The sequence below is a fragment of the Cetorhinus maximus genome, chromosome 17, assembly GCF_964194155.1.
Source record: "Cetorhinus maximus chromosome 17, sCetMax3.hap1.1, whole genome shotgun sequence".
Classification (NCBI taxonomy): Eukaryota; Metazoa; Chordata; class Chondrichthyes; order Lamniformes; family Cetorhinidae; genus Cetorhinus; species Cetorhinus maximus.
Window position 1 is genome coordinate 45611137 of NC_135895.1, and position 25409 is coordinate 45636545.

Sequence of the window (25409 nt, forward strand, 5' to 3'; positions counted from 1 at the left end):
ACAAGTTAGCTAGCAGGAATGGATGTATTGGTGATTTGTTTTTTCCCTTGTTACACCTATGTACTACTGACTTTTAATTCATTTTTAATGACCAAGCCAAATGATAAGATTGCCTCCATGAAAGTAATTTATAAATCCAAGTGTTTGAAGCTAGTTTTGTTCGAGTTGATAATTTTGTTTACAAGTGTGCACAAGAGTCACAGTAGTTATTTTAAACAGGTGGATGCAGAAATTTGTTTTTCCTGCCATAAGATGATATATTGAGAGCCGTTTGCTTGGCTTAAATCATCTAATGTGACACTGAAAGGTACTTAACAGTTCACCTGCAAGTATATTTAAGTGGACTATGATAAGTAATTGTCACAGTTCCTAGGCACAATAATAAAAATAGATACAATTAACATGTATGAGAGGATAAGTCATCACGCATCTCCAAGAATAAATAGTTTAATATAAAGAAATGAACTTTGAATGGAACACTCAACTGTAATTATGAGCAGATCATATTGGGGGGAAAAAAAGGCAGAACTAGTTTTTTAAATCACTTATGCTCTAATTTGACTGTTTGAACTTAAATTTATAAGATAGAGTTATCTAATTTTTTTTCTATTATAATGTTATCTCAATGTAATTTTATATAATTTTGTGAAACAGGGAAAAGTAGTATACTAGAGCATAAGATTCACATATTATGTCAGAACAACGCTGGCCTAACGGGTACAGCTTACAATCTCTGTGCTATTTACACAAGAGTTTCCAAGATAATTGCTCTGGACCTGCATGTCTGTTTTGATATCTAGTTTGTTCCAGAATATCATATCTAGCTTCCCTTTTAATTGTGAGCACATTTTTCAAAATTGCTTTGACCAAAGCACTTTAACCCTGCTGCTTCAAATGTGGTAACAGGCTAGTCCAGGCAGGTTGGTGTTTCATAACACTTTCTTGGGTCTCTAACCTTTTCGCAAAGTAAATTAAAGCATTTGACAGAAGCTAATGACCTTCTTTTCAACACACACATGATAAAATTGTTAATAAAACTGATGTATATTGTGGTAAATCATGACACAGTAATTGTGAGACTTGAACTGCAATTTCTTGTCCAAATTCACTTACATATCCGTCTATATTTGTTAAACATACACTGCAATCTGTTTCTCTTCATAATTACTCTGTTTTTGAAATCTTAAAGCACACTGAATCATATTTTCTGGTATATTATCCTGCATAAAAATGAGAAATACTGCAACCTATTTGATATGCAAATAAAACAAAAACAGTGTTCCAAGATTATAACCTATTAATGCATGTTTGGAAGACGCTTTGAATAGCAATTTTCATCATTGTTTTCAAATCCCTCCATGGCCTCATCGCTGTAAAATCCTCCAGCCCTACAAACCTCAGAGATATCTGCGCTTCTCCAATTTTAGCCTCTTGTGGCATCTCTGAATTTCGTCATACCATTATTGGCGGCCACGCGTTCAATTGGCTAAAACCTGAGCTCTGGGATTCCCTATTTATGTGGTTTGGTATCAAATTTTGTTTGATAATATTCCTATGAGGCACCTTGGAATTTTTTAGTATCCTAAAATAATCATATAAATGCAATTTTTTTTATTGTTAATTGAAGCTTGAGCGGGTAACAGTTATTTTGTTGACAATTCACTTTTTATTTACCTAGTTAGAAATGTTCCGTGTAGTTGTACCTTTTAAGTTTGCTGTATTATTCTCCCTTGTGAATCCAGATCATGAGTATAACATCAGCTGGTTATGATTTATTAAAAAAATTGTTTTCTGTAACTCAAATAAATCATATATAACAAAATGATAGCTGATTTGCCACATTTAGTTTTGTTACCCAGGACTTTCATGTCTCTACAAATCATTAGTTTCTGCAGCGAGTCAGTTTATTTTACTAAAATGGCATTGCCTCCATAATTAACCATCTTGTTTATTAACCTGAAAATTTAATATGTGTATCTTGGCTTGGTCACATAGGATTTACTTTGCGTTGTGGGATGGCATAAAGGCAATTAAAGTAAAACAAGCTATTCTGTTTTAACTTTATTAGCTGCTGTCTCCAAGATAAATCACTTTGGGCCCTGAGGTCTTGAAACATAGAAACAAACTATTCTCTGTTCAATTACTGAAATGACATTCTCATTCACTCCTTCACATTTTGAAGATATTTATTAAAATAGCATCTGTAAACATAGTATATTTTTCAGATCATATTTACTTATATTATACTTGTAATTATTGAGATTGGCATAACTTACAAAAGTAAATTCTTAACCAGACAATACAACCATGTATTAGAATAAAGTGTTGATGCTGTATGTGATGTAATATGTTGATTTATTTTAATTAATCCCTTCGTATCCTACTGTCTCACTGTTAATTAGTGCAACAAATCAAAATTGAATAGGTAAGCACCACCTGTATATTGTACTTGGGCTCAATGGAGCCCCAAAGCTTTCATTTTGGATGCACTAAACAGTAAAAAAAAAACTAGATTAGGGGAGGGAGGAAATTGTAAAACTACAAATGAACAGACTGCCTAAAAACTGACTTTCTCTGAGATTTGAATGTGTGCAATGGAAAATAAACAGTTAATGGCTACAAGCTGCATAATAAACAAGCTCCTTAATAATAGCTACTTAAGCTTGCTAAGTTATCCATTATTTATCTCATCCAGGCACTTGATATAAACAAAATACTTGATGTCTTCAAAACTTGTGGTGTCCTATATTGCATGTTATCTGGATTCTGTTAATGCTGTTATCTGGGAAGCAGCGTCACATTTGGTTCAATGTAACTGTCTACGACAGGAGTGGCAAGCTAATAAGTGCTAATATAAGTATCAGTAAATAGATGAATATTGGTGCAGAAATACGAATTTGTTACAACCAAAGCATAGGATAAAAAGAAAGACTTGCAATTATTTAGGGCCTTTCATGACTTCAGGACTTCCCAAAGCACTTTACAGCCAATGAGTAGTCACTGATGTATAGTAAACCACTGCAGTACCTTGCCAAGCATAATCATGGACCAACACATGGAAGTCCATGGTCGCCAATGCCCTCTTGAGTCATGGTACCTGAAGAGAGAAAGAGAGTTACTGCTGTGATGTCAGAAACGCGGCAGCCAATTTGCACACAGCAAATTCTCACAAATAGTAATGTGATAATGACCAGATAACCTGTTTTTGTGATGTTATTTGAGGAATAAATATTGACCAGAATGTTGGCAATAACTCCTGTTTTTCTTTGAAATAGTGCCATGAGATCTTTTACCCAAGAGGGAAAATGAAGCCTGGGTTTAACATCTCATCTGAAAGATGGCACCTCTGACAATACAGCACTTTCTCAGTACTGCAGTGGAGCATCAGCCTAGATTTTTGTGCTTAAGTCCTGGAGTGGAACTTGATCCCACAAGCTTGTGATGCCTTGATGCCAAATTTTATCCTGTCACATCCAAGCTGAGATATTATGCAGAAAAGAACAGCTAAAGCATACACAATTTGTTAGTCCATGGAGTCTCTGATTTCTATTTATACAAAAAGTGTGCTATGGACTTGGATGGATGTAATTGAAACTTTATCAGAAAGAATGTTTGACACTCTAGTTCATGAAAAGAAGATTCAGGAATATGTCAGTTCTTAGAAAAGCAGCTTAAAATGTGGAGTAGATGATAGAAAATTCCAACACTAATTAAGTGTTTTATTTTCAAAAATGCAAACGGAAATGAGAAACAAATTGCCGAAGTAGTGTTGATAGTGCATTGAAATGTGCCTCAATGGCCAGATCAAGAATTGTGATCCTGAGATTGGGGAGGAAATGGAGGGATTTATATCATTAACAGGGAAGAAGAAAGACAAATCCAAGAAAGATGTAAATGGTGACTTCGTCAGTCTATGGGTAAGCAAGAGAAGGTGTCCCAATAAATTACTGGCTATTACACATATGGATCACCAACTAAAAAGGAATAACCAATGCTCTATTGCTGCCTTCTAAATCTCATTTGCATTATTGAGATAAGGCTCCCCACAAGGAAGGCGAGTGAGAGGGATATTGAAAAGAAAGAAAGAAGATGCATTTAGATATTGATGCGAAACTTGCCTTCAAAGAGCTTTTTGACATTTCCTATTGGTTTGCCAATCACAGAATTTACATGGCCCAGTAAGACACGAAAATGGAGAAAATAGAGCAAGCTTTCAGGGTAATGCTTATATCCTATTTAAACGTGGCTCATACTATTTTTCTCCTCAATTTACAATTATTGTGGCAGTAATATTATCCAAGCATCTTCAGCTGCAGTGAAGGTGGTATGTTGTTTTCACTGGAGTTGAGAATATAAGGGCACCTTCATATATTGTTACTGGAGGAAAAAGGAATTTTAGTTATTTGGTACTGTTATGTACAGTAGTAAAGTAGATGCTGAATCTTTAAGTAGATGAAAATCCTATTTTTCATTTATTGATATCTATCATACTAAAACAAAGTTAGAAGGATAGAACCTTACAGAACAGCCCCTTTTGCCTGTGCTGGCTCTTTGAAAGAGCATTCCTATTTAGTCCCACACATGAGATATCTCCCTATAACCTGGCAGAGTGCAATATCCAATTGCCTTCAAGTGCATGTCCAGTTGCCTTTTGAAATTTCCTGAAGAACCTTTTTCCATTACCCTTTCAGAGGTCCCTCAGCTTAACAATTTTGAATATTCTTCTCATTTCCCCTTCATTTTTTTGCCAATTATTTGAAATCAATGACCTCTGACCCACTTACCAGAGAAAACTGTTTCTTTCTACTTGCTCTGTCAAAACTCCATAAAATTTTAAATCCCTCCATCGGGTCTCCCCTTAACTTTCTCTGCTCTGAGGTGAATGTCTCCACCTTATGCTGCTAAACCTCCTTCTGTACCGTCATCAAAGTCTTCACATCCTTCCTAAAGTATAGTGTCCAAACTTGTACACAATACTCCAGCTGAGGCCTAACGAATGATGTGTGATGGTTTAGCATGTAAACTAAAAACAAAATACTAGGAATTCAAAGCTTTTTGGGTAACGTATTTCTGACTAAAGCAGGAAGCTAGAAAATCATACAAATTTGTGTTGATCTATCTGTGAGATTCCTGTATCACATATTAACTTATTTTAATATTACTCAAATTTCTTGCAGGTTGCTTTGGCTGCTGCTGGGCTCAATTATCCCTGCCATCGACTAACAGTTAGTAAAAGACCTTCACCTGCTCAAACCCGAGAACATTCTGAAGAGGTAAAGAAAAAATTTTATTTTTAATTTAACTTAAAATTTGGAGTGATTTATTTGCTACATACAGGGTTTTAAAAGAAGGCATCTCATAGAATCATAGGATGGTTACAACACAGAGCAAGGTAATTTTGCCTGTTAAATCAGTGCCTGCTCTCTGCAAGAGCAACTCAGCTAGTCGCTGCCCTTTCCCTGAAGTCGTGCGAATTCTTTCTCTTCAGGTGGCTATCCAATTCACTTTTGAAAGCCAAGATTGAATATGCCTCCACCACCCTCTGTGGCAGTGCATTCCAGATCCTAACCACTCAGTATGTAAAAAGGTTTCTCCCCATGTCGCCATTGGTTCTTTTGCCACTAATCTTATACCGGTGTCTTCTGGTTCTCCACCCTTCTGCAATGGGAACATTGCTATCTACTTTGCCTAGTTGCTCCATGATTTTGAACACCTCTCTCAACCTTCTCTAAGGAGAACAACTCCAGCTTCTCTAACTTGTCCTGGTAACCGAAGTCCCTCAATCCCGGGACCATTCTTGTAAATCTTTTCTGCACCCTTTCTAAGGCCTTCACAGCTTTCCTAAAGTGTGGTGCCCAGAATTGGACACAACACTCCAGCCTTAGCCACACCATTGTTTTATAACGATTCATCATTTTTTTTTCTTTATTTTTGTACTCTTTGCCTCTATTTGTAAAACCCAGGTTCCCATGTGCCTTTTTAACCACTTTCTCAATCTGCCCTGCCAGCTTCCATAATTTGTGCATGCATACCCCAAGGTCTGTCCCTTCCTGCACCCTTTTTAGAATTTCCCCCTTCAGTTGACATTGCCTCTCCTTGTTCTTCCTATCAAAATGTATCACTTCACACTTCTCTGTATTTTCTTGTCACATTTAATTCTGCTCACACATGAGGATTTTGCAAGGTGGACTGGCTTGGTTGAACCTTTGTTGTATTGAATTCTGGCTTCTAGGGTGAAGTTTTACTTGTTATGCATTTTTGTAGCGCTTTGGTACAACTTAGTGGTTTCCTAGGACATTTCAGAGGGCAATTAGATTCAGCCATCACCTTCTCAAAGGCAGTGACAGATGAGTAGTAAGTGCCTGCATTACCTACATCCCATAATGAATAAGCAAAAAATACACTTTTTACTGCGGATCTAGAGTCCCACATAGGCCAGACTGGGTAAGGACAGCAGATTTCCTTCCCTCCAAGGCATTCGTCAATCTGATGGGTTTACGGCAATCCAGTAGTTCATTACGTGGTCACTATTACTGATGCTAGCTTTTTATTCCAAATTATTTAATTTTCTGAATTTAAATTCCTCAATTGCATGGTGAGATTTGAATTAATGCCTCTGGTTCGTGAGTCCAGTCCACTAGATTACTAGCCCTATAAACAAGCACTATGTTACTGTACCTGGTAGGTTCACGACTTGCCTGGATTGAAGTTGCTGAACCATAACTTCATAAGCTGAGTATCTTGAGAATCCTGGTGCTGGACCAGAGTCCACCCACTGTAGCATTGACACATTACATCTGCAGTATACGCAAGTCACAGGATGCACTATTTTCAGGGGACCTCCCATACTGTTACCTCTTCCAATAAAGACAAGAGCAGTAAGATCTTCTGAACGCCATGGCCTACAAGTTCAGCTCTGGGTCAAGCACATTCTGAGCTTGGACATCTGTTGCTGTCCCTTTGTTGTTGCTAAATCAATCCTAGAATTCACTACCTAACACCACAATTCAGCTCCATCACCTCTCAGAGAAGGACCACTATCAGCTTCTGAGTGTACTTAAGTAGGACAATGAATGTGGTCTTTTCATATCTACTGGAAAAACAGCTTTGTAGTTTCCTCAGATCATGTGTGCTCTTGATACCTGTTAGGAAAGGTCAAAGCTGATACTATTCTTTTTATTTTATAGTTGTAAAATAAAATAAGCAGAGAGGGGTGTGGTTGATGAGATGCAACTTTCTCCCATTCTTCTGGTAGTGTAGATTCTGTAAGACCTGGGAAGGAGAGGGAACATATTTAGATAAAGTATCAGGTTAAAAAATTGTTGTGGTATATTGCCATTAGTCATTTTCAGTAAAGGCTATACGCAATCCATAAATTTCTTAAGCAGTTGTTTTCCAATTAAGATAAAAGCAAAATACTGCGGATGCTGGAAATCTAGAACAAAAACAAAAATACCTGGAAAAACTCAGGCCTGACAGCATGTGCGGAGAGGAAAACAGTTAATGTTTCAAGTCCGAATGACTCTTCATCAGAACTAAGGAAAAATAGAGAAGACGTGAAATATAAGCTGGTTTAAGAGGGGGGGGGCGGTGGGACAGGTAGAGCTAGATAGAGGGCCACCTATCACTGGCCCTCTATCCAGCTCTAGCTGTCCCACCTATCACTGGCCCTCTGGGAGGGTGGGACAGCTAGAGCTGGATAGAGGGCCAGTGATAGGTGGCACTCTATCCAGCTCTACCTGTCCCACCTCCCCTTAAAGCAGCTTATATTTCACCTCTTTTCTATTTTTCTTTAGTTCTGATGAAGAGTCATTCGGACTCGAAACGTTAACTGCATTCCTCTCCGTAGATGCTGTCAGACCTGAGTTTTTCCAGGTATTTTTGTTTTTATTCCTGTTTTCAAACTAATCTTTTTTAGGCAAATGAGAAGTGTGTACTATTTTCTGGTACTGCTTTTGGTTCACCTTTTCTAAATAAGCCACTCCAGTTTTATGCTGTGGTCGTATGTAATTAACTTGAACAGCCTATCCATAGATGACTCTGTGAATAATTAATGAACAGATTTTATGTCTTCACATTATCAGCTTGCCTTGAGTTCTGTTACTGAAGTATTGGCTCTATTGCTGCTTAAATGTGAATGGAAATCACCTACCTTACTAAGTGATGGTGGTGTTAATTTTCTTCAATTTCAGATTGTATGAACAGGCAATCTAGAATAAAACTTGTTTTAGAGAATTAACCAAATAATAAAAATTCCAACTGTTCAACATATATTTCTTTATAACATATAATGCAAGTGTATTTTCAGATTTGAATAGCTTTAAATGAGGCATCTGTATGGCTATAATACTTTGGCCTAGACTCCTCTAATCACAGCATTGACAGTAATTGTTTAAAATGGTTGAGTTGCCAGCAATAAATCTTTTAATGTTCTTGAAAATTGCCATAATTTAGTAAAATGTGCATCAGAATTTTATTAAAGCTGTATCATTTTAATAGCCTGATCACTTGATGGTTTGAATTGGCGCTGTATTGTTTAGAATGCATGCTTATTAAAGTGTTTTGGCACTGATTTATGTGCGTGATTCCTAATGTGTGGAGTTTAATTCTGTTAAAAAGAAATGTACACCGCTGGTTAGGTATATTCTGAAACAGGGTAAACTACCCAGGAAGTTACTAAAGCAATTTTCAGTTCCCTTCAAGTGGCCAGAACAACAGAAACTAGAAGGCACTTGAGAGCAAGTAATTTTCCTTGCTTCTCAGTTAGAGAATGGTCTTTTTTTTTGGAAAAATATACTTTATTCATAAAATATCTGAAAGAACATTACAAAATATTTTTAAATGACCATCACAAAAAGTGTAATCAGATTCAACTTTACCACATAGATCATGAGGTGCTTCAATACAATCAATGAATATTACAGTCATTCCAATATGGTCATTATAGACAGTCAGACAGTGCAGTGGTATTGGAGTTATCGACATGCATCATGTTGCACTCTGAGGTGCTTCAATGCAATTGTGATACATTTAGTATTCACTACATACATTCATTGTGAATCATACAGCCCGAGGAGTCTGCAATTCCCAGCCCCTTGGTGCACTATGGCAGAAAGGTGAAAAGAACAGATTTTTGTTTTGGAAAAGTATACTTTATTCATAAAATATCTGAAAGAACATTACAAAACATTTCTAAATGGCCATCACAAAAAGTGCAATCAGACTCAACTTTTACACACGGATCCCAAATGCTTCAATACAATCAAGGGATATTACAGCCATTTCATCTCTCTGTTAGAGAATGGTCTCTGTTATTCCTGTTGAAATATACAAGTTTCTGGGTGCTTTAACATTTCTCTTTAACAGAATTAAACTCCACACATTGGGAATCATGCACATATTAAAGTGTTTTGGCACTGATTTAAGCATGCATTCTAAACAATACAGCACCAATTCAAACCATCATGTGATCAGTCTATTAAAATGATACAATTTTAATAAAATTCTGATGCACATTTGACTAAATTATGGCAATTTTCAAGAACATTGGGTGAAGAGCATGAGGTTTTGTGTGATACTGGTTGTGATACTCTTCATAGTTAAACTGTATGCTGATCAGTCTCAGCCTGTGCTCTTAAGTAGAGTTCTGACTTTAGTGAGGCGACAGGGTGGGTTTTGTCATCTGTAGATCTGTATCCCAGCAAGAGTGGCTACTTTCTGGACAGGAGATGATCCAAAAAGAGCATAAACTGTATATTTTTATTTCATTTGAAGAATAATTTGCATATTATTAGAACATTCAATCTTTTTCTCCTTGCGTCAGTTCCATTCCAGGAAGGAGAAAAAAGTTGCGTAACAAATCAATTAAATTTGAAACTTATAAAAAATAGTTGTTTTTATTCTTGGAGGTCACATAACATGATTAAAGCCAGGACATGTGTAAACAATGCAGTAAAATTTCACAAAAGATTAGAAAGCCTAATGGAATGAGTGGTAAAGTTTTCGGGAAGAAAACAAGTACAATAAAAAGGCTTTTATGGACACAATAGTAGCAAGAGGACTATTAAAGTAAGGATAAGGCCACTATGGGATAAAGGAGTATGAGGAAATGACAGAAATAGTAAATAAATAAATAGCCTCAGTTTTCAGAGGAAATGGACATAGGAATTGTAGGACCACCATAGTTAAAAGTAGAACCTCTTGTAGTGATAATTATTCAAAGAGAAGTGGTACAAAAAAAAATTTAATTTAATCTTACAGGTCTGATATTTCATAAATGGATCCCAAGAAAAGCTGGGGACCCCAAAAGGAAATAAATCATGAAATTATACATCAATTTATCTAATTTCAGTTGGTGCTAAATCATGAGATATGAGATGAAATTAGGGGGCCAGGATTTCGAGAAAGGGCAGGTCATTTTCGCCCATCCTTGTAGAATTATTTAAAGGATTAACAAAGAGAATCAATAAAGGAAATACAATAGCTTTGGTTTATATGTTTTTCTTTTTTTTAATACTGCTTTCTTTTATTTTTTTAAATTTATTTATTTCTAAATATTTTAATGTTTTTCCTCATTAGTGCTTTTCCTACACAGATTGCCTTAATAACTGTTTTGAATGCACTATGCCAATGGTGGCGCTTATTAACTTGATTGCTTTCAATTCTTTATGCAGTGCACTGATGTTCACATGGTCAGTGACAGTGAGGGAGATGATTTTGAAGATGCTACTGAGTTTGGAGTTGACGATGGTGAACTTTTTGGCATGGTATCTTCAGGATCGAAGAAGTCTCCAATGAGTATGTTGATAATACCAATAATGTCCAGCACAGTCTATATCTTTTGCACCAAGTCATTCCACAGTTTACCTCTTTGGTTTTGTCTTTATTATTTCACAGTGAATGACATTTTACACCACATGAAAAGGATGTTGTTAATGTAAAGGACCCAATGAATAAGAATGGTCATTGCTGAAAAGAGACATGTTGGCAAAGCTTTTCGTCCTGCTTTCATCAGGACAAAAACAAGAATGTCAAATTTCAAACGATCACAATAATTTATACTACAAAAGAAAGGGTGCTGATTGGTTGGCAAGTCGACTACAATTGGTTGAGACATTGCCATGGAGAAAGCAACAGATGATGTAACTGTGGGACCCCATCCAGGTCCAGCACTCGCTAACTTTTTGTCGGTTTCCACAAGAAATGTATTTATGACGCAATGAGCCCTAACCTCCTACCCCATGCATGTTTCTGATATGTAGGTGATACTTTTGCGATCTTTGAATCTGCAGCCATGTGTAAGGATTTCCTTATACACCTTATTATGCTCTAACCTGCACTCAAATTCATTTTTGAAATGGAGCAGCCTACTGCACTCCCTTTCCTCAACATGCTAGTTGAGAACTCCACTAATGGATTCTCCACTACTGTCTACTGCAAGCCTGCCTTCACCAGTCAATATATACATTAGGATTCAAATAGCTCCATGTGCTATAAGATTGGCCTTATCAATAATCTTGTAAATAGGACCCAAGCCATTTGCTCACCTTCAAAGCTTGATGCAGAAATGGAGCACATCAAAGCTATCCTGCAGGATGAAGGCTATTCTGATCAGATCATTGTTCTCTGTTTTTAGTGCAAACTCACAAATGGGCCAATGGCCAAATGGAACCCCCCTTAAGCTAACTTATATTTCACCTCTTTTCTATTTTTACTTAGTTCTGTTGAAGGGTCATTCAGACTCGAAACATTAACTGTGCTCCTCTCCACAGATGCTGCCAGACCTGCTGAGTTTTTCCAGGTATTTTTGTTTTTGTTCTGAAAAGTGCTTGGTCCACCTCAGATTACCCTGGAAAGGTGAAGTATCTCAAAAATTTGAAGAACAGGTTAAGCAAGTTGTTTCATGCTGCTATTATGTAATGGTTACGCGATTGGTATTTTCCACTAACAGGATGCTGCCCTCAGTCCAAAAAGATATTCTGTCAAGACACAATTGAGCAATGTCATGTATGAATTTCATTGCCAGTACAATGCCAGGTACATAGGCCTTACATCCCAACAATTGGCTGATCGAATCCAGCAGCATGCTCCTTCGGTTGTTCGTAATAAGCAGAGTACAGACCATACTCAACCAGCCTGCATTTGTAAAACCCAAAACCAAACGTCTATTATTAGATGTGATTCCGCATTTGGGCAGCACTTGCTGATCCTGATTGTGCTCAAAGCACCACTAATTAAAGATATTGCTGAAAAAGAGACATATTGTTGAAACTTTTCATCTTGCACTCATCAGGAAAGATTTTCAAGAATACCAATTGTAAAGGGAACAACAGTTTATACTACAGTGCTGTAGTGAGTGCTGATTGGTAGGCAAGTGGAATCTAATTGGTAGAGCCGCTGCCATAGAGAATGCACGAGGGAACAGTTAACTGCCAAGCTTTTGTTTAAATTCAAACCAGGCAGGTCGACTCTGGTCAGACGGCAGCAGCACCCTGTTGGTGGAGAATTCCACTCGTATTGCTACATAGCAACTCCATAGTAAGGCCTCGACTAATCAGAGTCCACCAGCCTACCAATTAGCACTCTCTTGTCATGCAGTATAAATTGTTGTTCCCTTTATAATTTGTATTCTTGTGAACCTGTACTGATGAGTGCAAGACGAAAAGCTTTAATAGCATGTCTCTTTTTTTTTCAGCAATACCTGGATTGCGTAGTATCAAATGACTAGTTTAAGATAATCAGTTGCGGTTGTAACATGGCTTATCTTATGCTTGCTAAAAGCAACATACATTCATACACAGGGACCCATTCCCTGCAAGCAAATTGGATATGTTCAAGCCTTGCGCCTTTTTTGAATTAATCTTGGGCTTGGGGAGCCTACAGTTTGCTGTTACTTTCTCCATGACAATGCCTCGACCAAGCATAGTTGACTTGCAAACCAATCAGCACCCTTTTTTCTTGTAGTATAAATTGTTATTATTTGAAATTTGGCATTCTCATGTTTACCCTGATGAGTGCAAGACAAAAAGCTTCAGCAACATGTCCCTCATTTCAGCAATATTAAAATTCTGTACTACCAAGTGACTGAAGAATGGTCATGCTCTATTTCGGGCCAAGTTTCAGATTTTTTTGCTTTGTGGGTGGTGCAGTGTTATCTAGCAGAACAGGGAGAGGACTGCAAAAAGGCAATTCATAGTGGAAAAAATAAGCCTGGATTACCTTTGCCATCCAGGGTGTTCCTAGAATTATGCCTATTTTGACAGAGGAGACCAAAGCCTAGTAGAACTAATGTAATGAAACCAGATCAGGCAATGGACAGCTAATCCCGCTGCAGAACAGCTTACGCCTCATGGATATGAGAGAGCAAAGATGGGTCTGTATTAGAGAGAATGAATGGGATGGAACTTGAAGATTTTGCTATGGGCAAAGGCAACACATAGGTGAAGGAATGGATTATCGAGTCAACAGCTGCAGAGGTTGTGGATGGAGTGTCATTGTATAGGCAGTTCAGAGATTGGATATAATTGTAAGTAACTTGGGAGAGAGCTTTTTCCCCAGGAATAAATGTAGAAGGAAATGGGGATGAAGGAGGGTAGGCTGATGTAGGCAGTAAGGGAAATGAGGAATTGGACAGAGATTGGTTTGCCAGTGATCAAGTCCAGAGGAACGGAGAAGTTGGGAGAAGATGTGAGGTTGAGAGAATGACAGTGAATGTGGCTCAGAGAAGCTTATGTGAAGGGACATGTTTCAATAGCACAGGAGAGCAGTGAATTCAGAAGAGACGTGGCAGGTAGAGTTGAGGTGTAGATTGAAATCACCTAAGATGAGGTGTTACTTGATGCAGAGGATGAGGGAGGAAATAGTATATAATGGTGTGGGAGAATGGACACTAGACTTTAAGGATTTAAAGGAGAGTCAGTAAGGGTGGAACATAACCAAATATTGAAGGAAGGGTAGTTAACAAAGAGATACAGTGAAAAGCCAGTTTGTGACTTGCTGATGAGGGCCACACTGCTACCTTTGAACTTTAATAAAAGAGGTGGTTGAAGATACCAAATGGAGAGATTCTGCCAGTGTCAGTAGTGTTTTCCCTGCCTGAGAGAGCTGAGTAATTAATTAGCTGACTGGGGGGGTTTAACCTGGTTTCTGTAACTGTAATTCAGTTTGCTATAAATTCAGGAGTCTTTAGTGCAGCCTTGCAAACAAGTGGTTTGAAACTGAATGTATACTTGGGAGTTTGGTGAGTGGAGGAGTTAGGTGAGTTTTGCTTTTTCTAACTTTTTTACCCTGTAGGAATTGGTTCTTACTCTACTATAGGGAAAGAAGCTACCTGGTGAGTATCTGGTAAGTGGTTATGGTCTATTCTATTCCGAAGGTTTAAGATAATATAACTAAGTAATTAATTAAAACAAATTAAGCATGGCAGGACATGGATGTAGCATGTGGGAGCCCCTGGATGCTAGTGTGATTCAGAGCAAACACACCTACTGTTAAGTGTTTGTGGCTTGAGGAGCTTCTGCTCAGAGCCATTCAGCTGGAGGTCGAGCTGCAGACACTGACACATCCTGGGTGGAGAAAGTTACCTGAATTCTTTGTTTTTTTTTATTCATTTACGGGATGTGGGTGTCACTGGCTCTGCCAGCGTTTATTACCCATCCCTAATTGTCCTTGAGAAGGTGGTGGTGAGCTGCCTTCTTGAACCACTGCAGATCCTGTGGTGTAGGTACACCCACAGTGCTGTTAGGAAGGGAGTTCCAGGATTTTGACCTAGTGAAGGAGGCAGTCTCACCCCTTAGGATAGGGTCTTCCGATTTGATCAGGGACAGGAGGGTGTGACTGTGAGTGAGATAGGTAAGGGGACCAGGAGTGCAGGACTTTAAGCCTTTGCAATTGTGCAATAGGTTTGAGGTTCTCTCAGCTTGTTTTGATGAGAGCGGGGCTGCAGGGTGGATGAGCTGACTGACCATGGTGCCATGCTACAGGAAGCCATTCAAATTGGGGGAGCAAAACGGAATATAGTGATAGTGAGGGGGGTTGACACTGTTCTCTGCAGCAAAGGGCGAGAGTCCGCAGGGCTGTGTTGCCTGCCTGATGCCAGGTTTTGGGACATCTGCTCAGGGCTGGAGAAGAACTTGCAGTGGAAGGAGAAAGATCCAGTCGTCATGGTTCATGTAGGTACAAATGACATAGGCAGAACTAGGAATGAGGTTCTGCATAGCCAGTATGAAGAGGTAGGCACTAAATTATAAAGTGGAACCCCAAAGGTAATGTTCTCTGGATTGTTACCTGAGCCACATGCAAATTGGCATAGGGTACATAAAATTAGAGAGATGAATGTGTGGCTCAAAGACTGGTGTGGGAGAAATGGGTTCAGGTTCATGGGGCACTGGCACCAGTACTGGGGAAAGGGGGGGCTGTACTGTTGGGATGGTCTACACCTGAACCGGGCTGGGACCAGTGTTCTAGCAAGCCACATGACTAGGGAAGTAGAGAGGCAAAGGATCAAATTTGAGAAGATGTTTAAGTCAAAGAGTAGAGGCAGAGCAAGAGAGAAAGATATTAATGTGGGAAATGATAAACAGACTGTGACAGGAAGGGACATAGAGTACAAATCTGAGTAAATCAGGTAATGCTAAAAGTTACAAAAATAATAAAAGGGCAAAAGTAAAGCTGTGTATCTGAATGCACATAGCATTCGAAACAAAACAGATTAACTGATAGCTCCAATAGAAATAAATAAATACAACCTGATAGCCATTACAGAGACATGGCTGCAGGGTGACATAGAATGGGACCCGAATATCCAAGGGTACGTGACATTTAGGACAGACGGGAAGCTAGGAAAAGGTGGAGGGATGGTTCTCTTAATTAAGGATGGTATTAGCACAATAGATAGGGATGACCTAAGTTCAGGAAACCAGGATGTAGAAGCAGTTTGGGTAGAGATGAAAAATGATAAAGGCAAGAAGTCACAGGTGGGAGTGGTATACAAACCACCGAATGGTAACTATATGGTAGGACAGGGTATAAAGGAGGAAATAATGGGAGCTTGTCAGAAAGGCATGATTATAATCATGGAGGATTTTAATTTACATATAGACTGGAAAAATCAGATGCGCAAAGGTAGCACTGATTAGGAATTCATAGAATGTTTGCGGGATAGTTTCCTGGAACGGAACATTCTGGCGCCAACCAGAGCGGGCTTATACTAGACCTGGTATTGTGCAACAAGATGGGGTTAATTAATGACCTCAGTGAAAACATCCCTAAGTAGCAGCGCTGATAATATGGCTGAATTTTACATTCAGTTTGAGGGAGAGGAGAGTAGGTCAAAGACTCTTTTTTGAAATTTTAAAAAGGATAATTATGAGGTTATGAAAACTAAAGTGAACTGGCAAATTAGGGTAAGGGATAGGTCAATAACGATGCAATGGCAGACATTGAAGGGGATATTTTAGAATACACAGAATAGATACATTCCAAGTAGAAAGAAAACTTCCAAAGGGAGGACCCAATACCCGGTTAGCTAAAAAAGTTAAAAGATAGTATCAAACTTAAAGAAAAAGCATATAATTGTGCAGATGGGTGGCAGGTCAGAAGATTGGACAGAATGAAAGAAAACAATGACAAGGATTTACAAGAGGGCATAGTTAAGAGTATGACAGAAAGCTTGCTAGAAACATAAAGATAGAGAGTAACGGTTTCTATAGATGTTTTTTTAAAAAGTTGAATAAAGTGAGCATTGTTCCTATAGAGAGTGAGCCTGGGGAATTAATAATGGAAAATAAGGAGAAGGCAGATTAATTGAACAGGTATTTTGCATCGGTCATCATTATAGAGGATACAAGTAACATCCCAGAAATAGCAGTAAATCGGGAAATGGAAGGAGCGAGGAACTCAAAATTACAATCACCAAGGAAGTGGTACTGAGTAAACTGTTGGAGCTGCGGACTGACAAATCCCCAGGCCCTGATGGACTTCATCCTAGGATCTTAAAAGAAGTGGCTAGGGAGATAGTTGATGTGTTGCTTTTTATTTTCCAAAATTCCTGATATTTGAGAAAGGTTCCATAGATTGGAAAATAGCAAATGTAACTCCTAGGGAGTAAGGGAGACAGAAAGCAGGAAGCTACAGGCCAGTTAGCCTAGCATCTGTCATAAGGAAAATGTTAGAAGCTATTATTAAAGACGTTATAACAGGGCACGTGGAAAAATTCAAGGTAATCAGGCAGAGTCTACATGGTTTTGTCCTCAGCCCGACCATCTTCAGCTGCTTCATCAATGACCTTCCTTCCATCATAAAGTCAGAAGTTGAGATGTTTGCTGATGATTGCACAATGTTCAGAACCATTTGCGACTCCTCAGATACTGAAGCAGTCCATGTCCAAATGCAGCAAGACCTGGACAATATCCAGGCTTGGGCTGACAAGTGGCAAGTAACATTCACACCACGCAAGCGTCAGGCAATGACCATCTCCAACAAGATAGAATCCAACCATTGCCCCATGATATTCAATGGCATTACCATCACTGAATCCCCCACTATCAACATCCTGGGGGTTACCATTGACCAGAAACTGAACTGGACTAGCCATATAAATACTGTGGCTATAAGAGCAGGTAAGAGGCTAGGAATCGTGCGACGAATAACTCACCACCTGACTCCCCAAAGCCTGTCCATCATCTACAAGGCACAAGTCAGGAGTGTGATGGAATACTCCCCACTTGCCTGGATGAGTGCAGCTCCTACAACACTGAAGAAGCTGGACACCATCCAGGACAAAGCAGTCCACTTGATTGGCACCACATCCACAAACATTCACTCCCTCCACCACCAACGCACAGTAGCAGCAGTGTGTACCATCTATAAGATGCACTGCAGGAATTCAGCAAGGCTCCTTAGACAGCACCTTCTAAACCCACGACCACTGCCACCAAGAAGGACAAGGGCAGCAGACAGATGGGAAAACCACCGCCTGGAAGTTCCCCTCCGATTCACTCACCATATATTGGAAATATATTGCTGTTCCTTCACTGTCGCTGGGTCAAAATCCTGGAACTCCCTTCCTAACAGCACTGTGGGTGTACCTACACCACATGGACTGCAGCGGTTCAAGAAAGCAGCTCACCACCATCTTCTCAAGGGCACCTAGGGATGGGCAATAAATTCTAGCCCAGGCAGCGAAGCCCATATCCCGTGAATGAATAAAAAAAAGAGTTTGTTTCTTTCTTTCAATTTGATACTATCTTTAACTTCCTTAGTTAGCCACTTAGTTAGTCTTTATTTCACATTGGAATGTATCTTTGCTAAGTGTTATGAAATACCTCCTTAAATGCCTGCCACTGGCCTACCCCTTAACATAATTTTCGAGTTCACTTTAGCCAGCTCTGTCTTCCTACTCTTGTTATTGCCTTGGTCTACCCCTTAACATTTTGTAGTTCGCTTTAGCCAGTTCTGTCTTCCTACTCTTGTTATTGCCTTTATTTAAGTCTTAGACCCATTCTTCTCTCCCTCAAACTGAATGCAACATTCGATCATGTTATGATCACTGCTACCTCGAGGCTCCTTTTACTATGAGGTTATTAATTAATCCTGCCTCGTTGCACGTTACAGGTCTAGAGTAGCCTATACTCAGAACATGCTACTCTAGGAAATAACACTTTATGAACTCAAGCTTCAGGCTATCTTTGCCATTCTGAATCGTCTAATCTGTATGTAGATTAAAATCACTCATGATTATTAGAAACATAACATTAGAAATAGGAGCAGGAACTGGCCATTCGGCCCCTTAAGCCTGCCCTGCCATTCAATAAGATCATGGCTGATCTGCCCCAGGCTGCAACTCCTCTTTTGTGCCAGCTCCTCATAGCCCTCAGCTCCTTGATTTTTCAAAATCTATCTACCTCCTTTTTAAATACTTTGTGATCTAGCCTCCACAATTCTCTGGGGTAGAGAATCCCAGACATTCACTACACTCTGAGAGAAGAAATCTCAGTATTAAATGAGAATCCCTTTATTCTGTAACTGTGTCCCCTAGTTAGAGATTCCCCCCTGAGTGGAAACATCTTCTCAATATCTGTCCTGTCAAGCCCCCTCAGAATCTTGTATGTTTCAATAAGATCACCCCTCATTCTTCTAAACTCTAATGAATAAAGGCTTAACCTGTTTAGCCGTTCTTGATAAGTCAATCCATTCATCCCAGGAATCAGCCTAGTGAATCTCTTTTGAACTGCCTCCAATGCCAGTATATCCTCTCTTCAATAGGGGGACCAAAACTGTACACAGTACTCCAGGTGCGGCCTCACCAACACCCTGTACAGTTGTAACAAGACTTCCTTATTTTTAAACTCCAACCCCCTAGCAATACAGGCCAAAATTCCATTTGCCTTCTTAATTACTTGCTGCACCTGCATGTTAACTTTTTGTGTTTCATGCACAAGAACACCCTGATTCCTCTGTGCTGCACTGTTTGGAGTCTCTCTCTATTTAAATGATAGTCTGCCCTTTGATCCTTCCTACCAAAATGCATGACCTCACACTTTCCTACATTAAACTCCATCTGCGAAGTTTTTTTCCACTCACTCAACCTATCTTTATCTCCTTGCAGATTCCTTATATCCTCATCCCAACATGCCCTCCCATCTATTTTTATTTAGTCAGCAAATTTGGATACATTACACTCTGCCTCCTCCTCTAAGTTGTTAATATAGATAGTAAATAATTGAGACTATGGGGCTGATCCTTGTGGCACTACACTAGTTGCGTCTTTCCAACCTGAAAAAGACCCAGTAATCCCGACTCTCTGTCTTCTGTGTGTTCACCAATCCTCAATCCATGCTAATACATTACCCCCAAACTGTGAGCTCCTATCATGTGCAATAACCTCTTATGTGGCACCATATTGAATGTCTCCTGGAAATCCAAAAACACTACATCCACCGGTTCCCCTTGATCAACTCTGCTTGTTATACCCTCAAAGAACTCTAGCAAATTTGTCAAACATGATTTCCCTTTCACAAAACCATGTTGATTCTATTTGATTGCTTTAAGCTTTTCTAAATGTCCAACTAATTCTCCCTTAATAATGAACTCTAGCATTTTTCCAACGACAGACGTTAGACTGACTGGTCTATAGAGTCCTGCTTTTTGTCTCCCTTCCTTCTTGAACAGGGCGTCACATTCGCAGTTTTCCAACCACTGGGATCCTTCCAGAATCCAGTGAGTTCTGGAATATTTTGACCAATGTCTCCACTATCTCTGCAGCCACTTCCTTTAAAACCCTTGGATGCAGGCCATCAGGCCCTGGTGACTTGTCTGCCTTTAATCCCATTAGTTTGTCAAATACTTTGTCCCTCGTGCTAGGGACTGTTTTAAGATCATTCCTCCCATTAGCTCCTTGCTGATCTGATATCTTTGGGATGTTTAAAGTGTCCTCCACCGTGAAGACCGATGCAAAATATTGGTTTAAATGATCTGCCATTTCCCTGTTCCCCACTATCAATTCTCCAGTCGCATCCTCCAAGGGTCCCACACTCACTTTAGCCACTCTGTTTTTATAGACTGTGGAGGCTTCTGCTGTTTGTTTTCATATTTCTTGCCAATTTACTTTCATAATCAATTTTCTCCTTCTTTATTAACTTTTTAGTCATCCACTGCTGGTTCATAAAAAAAAAATTCCCATTCCTTCTGGGTTACCGCTAGTTTTTGCCACTTTGTATGCCTTAGTTTTTGATTGGATTACTCTCCTTGACCACCTTTGTTGACCACAGGTGGTTCATCCTTCTCATCGAGTCGTTCTTTTTGACTAGGATAAATTTTTGCTGAGCCACTGCTCATCCACTGACCTTCCCCTTTGTCCATTTTCCCAGCCCGCTTTAGATAATTCTTCATACCTTTGTAATTGCCCTTATTTAAGTTGAAGACCCTGGGTTGAGACCTGAGTTGCTCGCTCTCAAAGTGAATTTGAAATTCTACGATGTTGTGATCGCTACCCCCTAGAGGATCCTTAACTACAATATCTCTTATTAATCCCACCTCATTACACGTTACTAGATCTAAAATAGCCTGTTCCTGGGTTGGTTCTGCAACGTATTGTTCTAAGAAACAATCCCTGATGCACTCTGCAAGTTCGCCTTCCATGTTACCCCTGCCAATCTAATTGTCATGTCTTTCTTACAAGCCCTCATTATTCCTTCCCTTTGTAAAATGTGATTACTGTTAGGGGGCTTGTAAACTATTTCCATAAGTGACTTATCTTTACTTTTTTTCTTCACCCAAACTAATTCTACATCTGTATCTCTAGAGCTAGGGTCTCGTCTCCTCTCACTATTGTACTAAAGTCATCCTTAATTAACAGAGCTACCGCACCACCTTTTCCTTGCTTCCTGTCCTTCTGAAATGTCAAGTACCCTTTAATAGTCAGGTCACAGCCTTGGTCACCTTATCTGCACTCTTAAGTTTGTACATTCTGTCCCTTCCTGCTACGCTCTGATTATCATGACTCTTTTTGCTAAAATGCTGTTGCCTTGTCTTTCCCTTTAATTTACCACAACTTCCCTCATGTGATCCCTTGCCCCCACAATTTAGTTTGAAGCCTCTCTACCACCCTAGTTATATGACTTGCCAGACTTCATTAAATTGATGAAGTTGCTAATTTTAGTAAATTCAGAAGATGAAATTTAAAAAAACAGAGATCAAGTTTTGACTCCAATCATAGTTATATTTGAAGAAATTTAAATATGGAAAATGCATGTAAAATAGAGCTTGTTTGTTAGAAACCATTGCTACTAAAACATACGAGCTGCCTCAGCTCATTTCCCCATATTCTTCACAGTTCATGCACAGCCATGGCAAGAAACTTTCAGGTATCAGTGCATGACCTCCACTGGCACTGGGCAGTCAAAATGTACAATGGATCCATGAACAATATTTCTGGATGTACTATTTTGAGTTCAATTTATATATAATATATATATATATATATTTATAAAGTAAGTTGCTAGTTTTTAGTTCCCCTTTGTATGGCGAATGCCCATCATAGTTGCTGAATGCTAATTGCTGACATGTTATCGTATATTTCAAGGGGAATTGAATACGAAAGTAGGGCGATTATGCTTCAGTTGTACGTGGCACTGGTGAGACCACATCTGGAGTACTATGTACAGTATTGGTCTCCTTATTTAAGGAAGGATGTAACTGCATTAGAAGCAGTTCTTGAAGGTTTACTAAACTAATAATAGGAATGATAAAAACAAAAAACTACTGCGGATGCTGGAAATCCAAAACAAAAACAGAATTACCTGGAAAAACTCAGCAGGTCTGGCAGCATCGGTGGAGAAGAAAAGAGTCGACGTTTCGGGTCCACATGACCCTTCAACAGAACTGAAGTATAGTTAGGAGAGGGGTGAAATATAAGCTGGTTTAAGGTGGGGGGCGTTTCAATAATTTATATAGATTTTTCTTTTCCCACCTATTTCCATTATTTTTAAATCTACAACTAATACCTTGTCAGTCTTTCCACCCCACTCCCACTAGAGCTGTACCTTGAGTGTCCTGCCATCCATTCTTAATTAGCACTTTTCTTAGATAATATCACCACCTTCAACACCTCTTTGATCCTTTTGTCTGTGACATCTTTTGATTATCTGCTCCTATCACTGCTTGCTTGTCCCTACAACCACCCCACCCTCAACTTCTCGCCCCCCCCCCCGCCCCCCACCTTAAACCAGCTTATATTTCACCCCTCTCCTAACTATACTTCAGTTCTGTTGAAGGGTCATGTGGACCCGAAACGTCGACTCTTTTCTTCTCCGCCGATGCTGCCAGACCTGCTGAGTTTTTCCAGGTAATTCTGTTTTTGGTTAATAATAGGAATGGCTGGGTTGTCTTACAAGGAAAGGTTGGACAGGTTAGGCTTGTATCTGCTGGAGCTTAGAAGAATAAGAGGCGACTTGATTGTAACATATAAGATCTTGACGGGTTTTGACAAGGTGGATGTCAAGAGGATGTTTCCTCTTTGGGAGAGTCTTGAACTAGGGGTCACTGTTTAAAAATAAGGGGTCACCCTTTTTAAGACAGCGATGAGAAGAAATTTTTTTCTGGGGGTTGAGAGTCTTTGGAACACTCTTCCTCAAAGTTGAATCTGTGTCTTTGAATGTTTTTAAGGCAGAGGTAGATAGATTCTTGATATGAAAGAGGTTGAAAGATTATCAGGGTAGGCGGGAGGTTACAATCAGATCAGCCACGGTCTTATTGAATGGTGGAGCCAACTCGTGGGGCTGAGTGGCCTGCTCCTAATTTGAATGTTTGAATGGTCGTATGAAGCCCTAAGCTGAATTCCTTTACCATTAGCCAACAAGTTTGTAAAATATTGTTTTGAGTAAGTCTGACCTTAGTGTACCTTTGCCTTATATTCATACCACACTCTTTTCAAACATAAATTAACCTAAAAAGTGAGTATTTTTCATTGCTGAAGTATACATGATTTGCAGTTTTAAATCTCAGATGATATTCATTAATCTTGTTTTTTAATGGAAAAATGTAAGTTACTGGTATGAATTTTACACCAGTTTTAGAGTAAGTAGGTACCCTGAACCTTGCTGTTTGTGTCATCAACTAATTATCAAAACAGTGCTGTTCCAGGTGGGCGGAGATTATCCAGTTTCTTTCATTTTGCCTTCCTTCTTTATGAATTTTGAATGTAATACTAAAATATTGTGTAAATAAAATATGGGTTTTACAATAAACTTGTAATGTGGAATAGTACAGCTGTACTTTATGCAAATATGATCCTGGCAATTCTTAACTTTTTTAAGCTTAAAGCCGTCTTCTAGGTATTTTTTGAGGCTGGGTTATTTTCCACAAGTTATAGAAAACTTATTTTCCTGAATTCAGGACAAAATGAGAGTTGCTTGTGGAATTTTTGAACATTTCCAAGTCTCTGCGATCCAAAAAGTTAACTTTAACTTATTTCTATCCCAGTGCCCGATGATGCTGAAAATGAGGGAGATGCCTTGTTACAATTTACTGCAGAGTTTTCTTCAAGGTACAGTTTTTTTTCCATTAAAGGAGAAGTCCATGCCATTTTTGAAATCTGTTAAAAGTAAACTCTTCTGTTAATGTCATAATCAAAAACTATTTTAATTGTCAGTTATAATAAAAATAAATCAATTTGCAACAGTTACTGCAAAGACAGTGGATGAATAAGGAATTATAAGGGGATAGGAAAGATTACAATTTCTAATTAGACAATACTTTTATAAAATTTTCAGTGTGCCACTGTTATAAATGAAACTGCAGAAATGTGGTAGAGAAGATAAACTTGACTGTATAGTCCTAATAGAAAATTACTGACTTGGGGCAGAGAAGATCCCAGAGAACAAAATGATGCACATCAAGAAAATAAGTGGATGATTTTAATATACACTCTCTTCCAAGCCAGATTGATGAGATGAAGTGTCTTCACTTTTTTGTCTGCAAGAGTGTTTGCACAAATTGAGTTTGGGCAGTTTGAATCCAATTCTTAGTAGGTGCTGGTAGGTGAAACTATCCACAAATTGGTGCTAACTTGCAGATTTTTGCATCCACTTGGGTGCAGTAGAGGGTGTTGTGAAGTTAAAAGTGAGAGACCATTTTGAAGTAAGATTTAAAAACTAAATTATGCATCTGACCTATGCAATAACTATTCTGATAATGTGTGAGGCTGGCTGGAAAAAACTTTAATCTTCAGTTGTAATATCTCTTAATTCATTCAGATGAACTTATGCTTATCCAAATGTTACATTTTTTTTTTCTTTTTGTGTGCGTGTGTGTGAGCGCCTGTTAGACAATGACCTGGATTTTGCAGTTGGAATAACAGTGAGACTATCAGCACTCACTGTTAGCAATTAGTAAATTGTTCTAGCGTCTCATTAGCAAGTTCTAGTGTCTGCACATGCTTTGTTCAAGATGAAAATCAGGATGTTGGTGTGCGAGTTGTCCTGCTCCTCCTCTAGCTTCCCTACATTAGTACCTCATCAAGAGACTCGGCATTCAAACACATGAAGGGAGTGATACTGTGATACTTATCCATTGGGTAACCATTAAATACCCATAAAAGTTAGGGCATGTCTATTTTTGTGTAAGTGAACTTGCAACAGTGTGATGAGTCTTAATTCCTACCACTCAATGCTTCTGGCACTAAGAATTTACTTTTACTTGTGTGGAGGTTCATTTGTTCGCATTTTAATTATTGGAGAATTTTTAAAATAAGAAAGAAACATTTTTGTAATCTGTCTCTCTTAATCCCATCTTTTTTTCGCTTTCTCTATTTTGCTTTCTATACTTGATTCTATGTTGAATTAGATGTTCTAACTTGCGCTTACTGTTTTAGACTTTCCATGGCTCAAGTTAATTAGTTTGAGATGTGCTGG

The 25409-nt window shown here is 38.8% G+C and overlaps 1 protein-coding gene across 2 annotated transcripts in view; it reads left to right on the forward strand.

Moving 5' to 3' along the window:
• The window catches only part of faf1 (Fas (TNFRSF6) associated factor 1), a 383193-nt gene that overhangs the window by 174927 nt on the left and 182857 nt on the right, over nucleotides 1-25409 (forward strand). For both annotated transcript variants that reach the window (XM_078561145.1, XM_078561146.1), the window contains exons 9-11: nucleotides 5178-5273; nucleotides 10674-10797; nucleotides 23980-24043. In XM_078561145.1, coding sequence (XP_078417271.1) covers nucleotides 5178-5273; nucleotides 10674-10797; nucleotides 23980-24043 — 284 coding nt within the window. The remainder of the gene's footprint in view (nucleotides 1-5177; nucleotides 5274-10673; nucleotides 10798-23979; nucleotides 24044-25409) is intronic.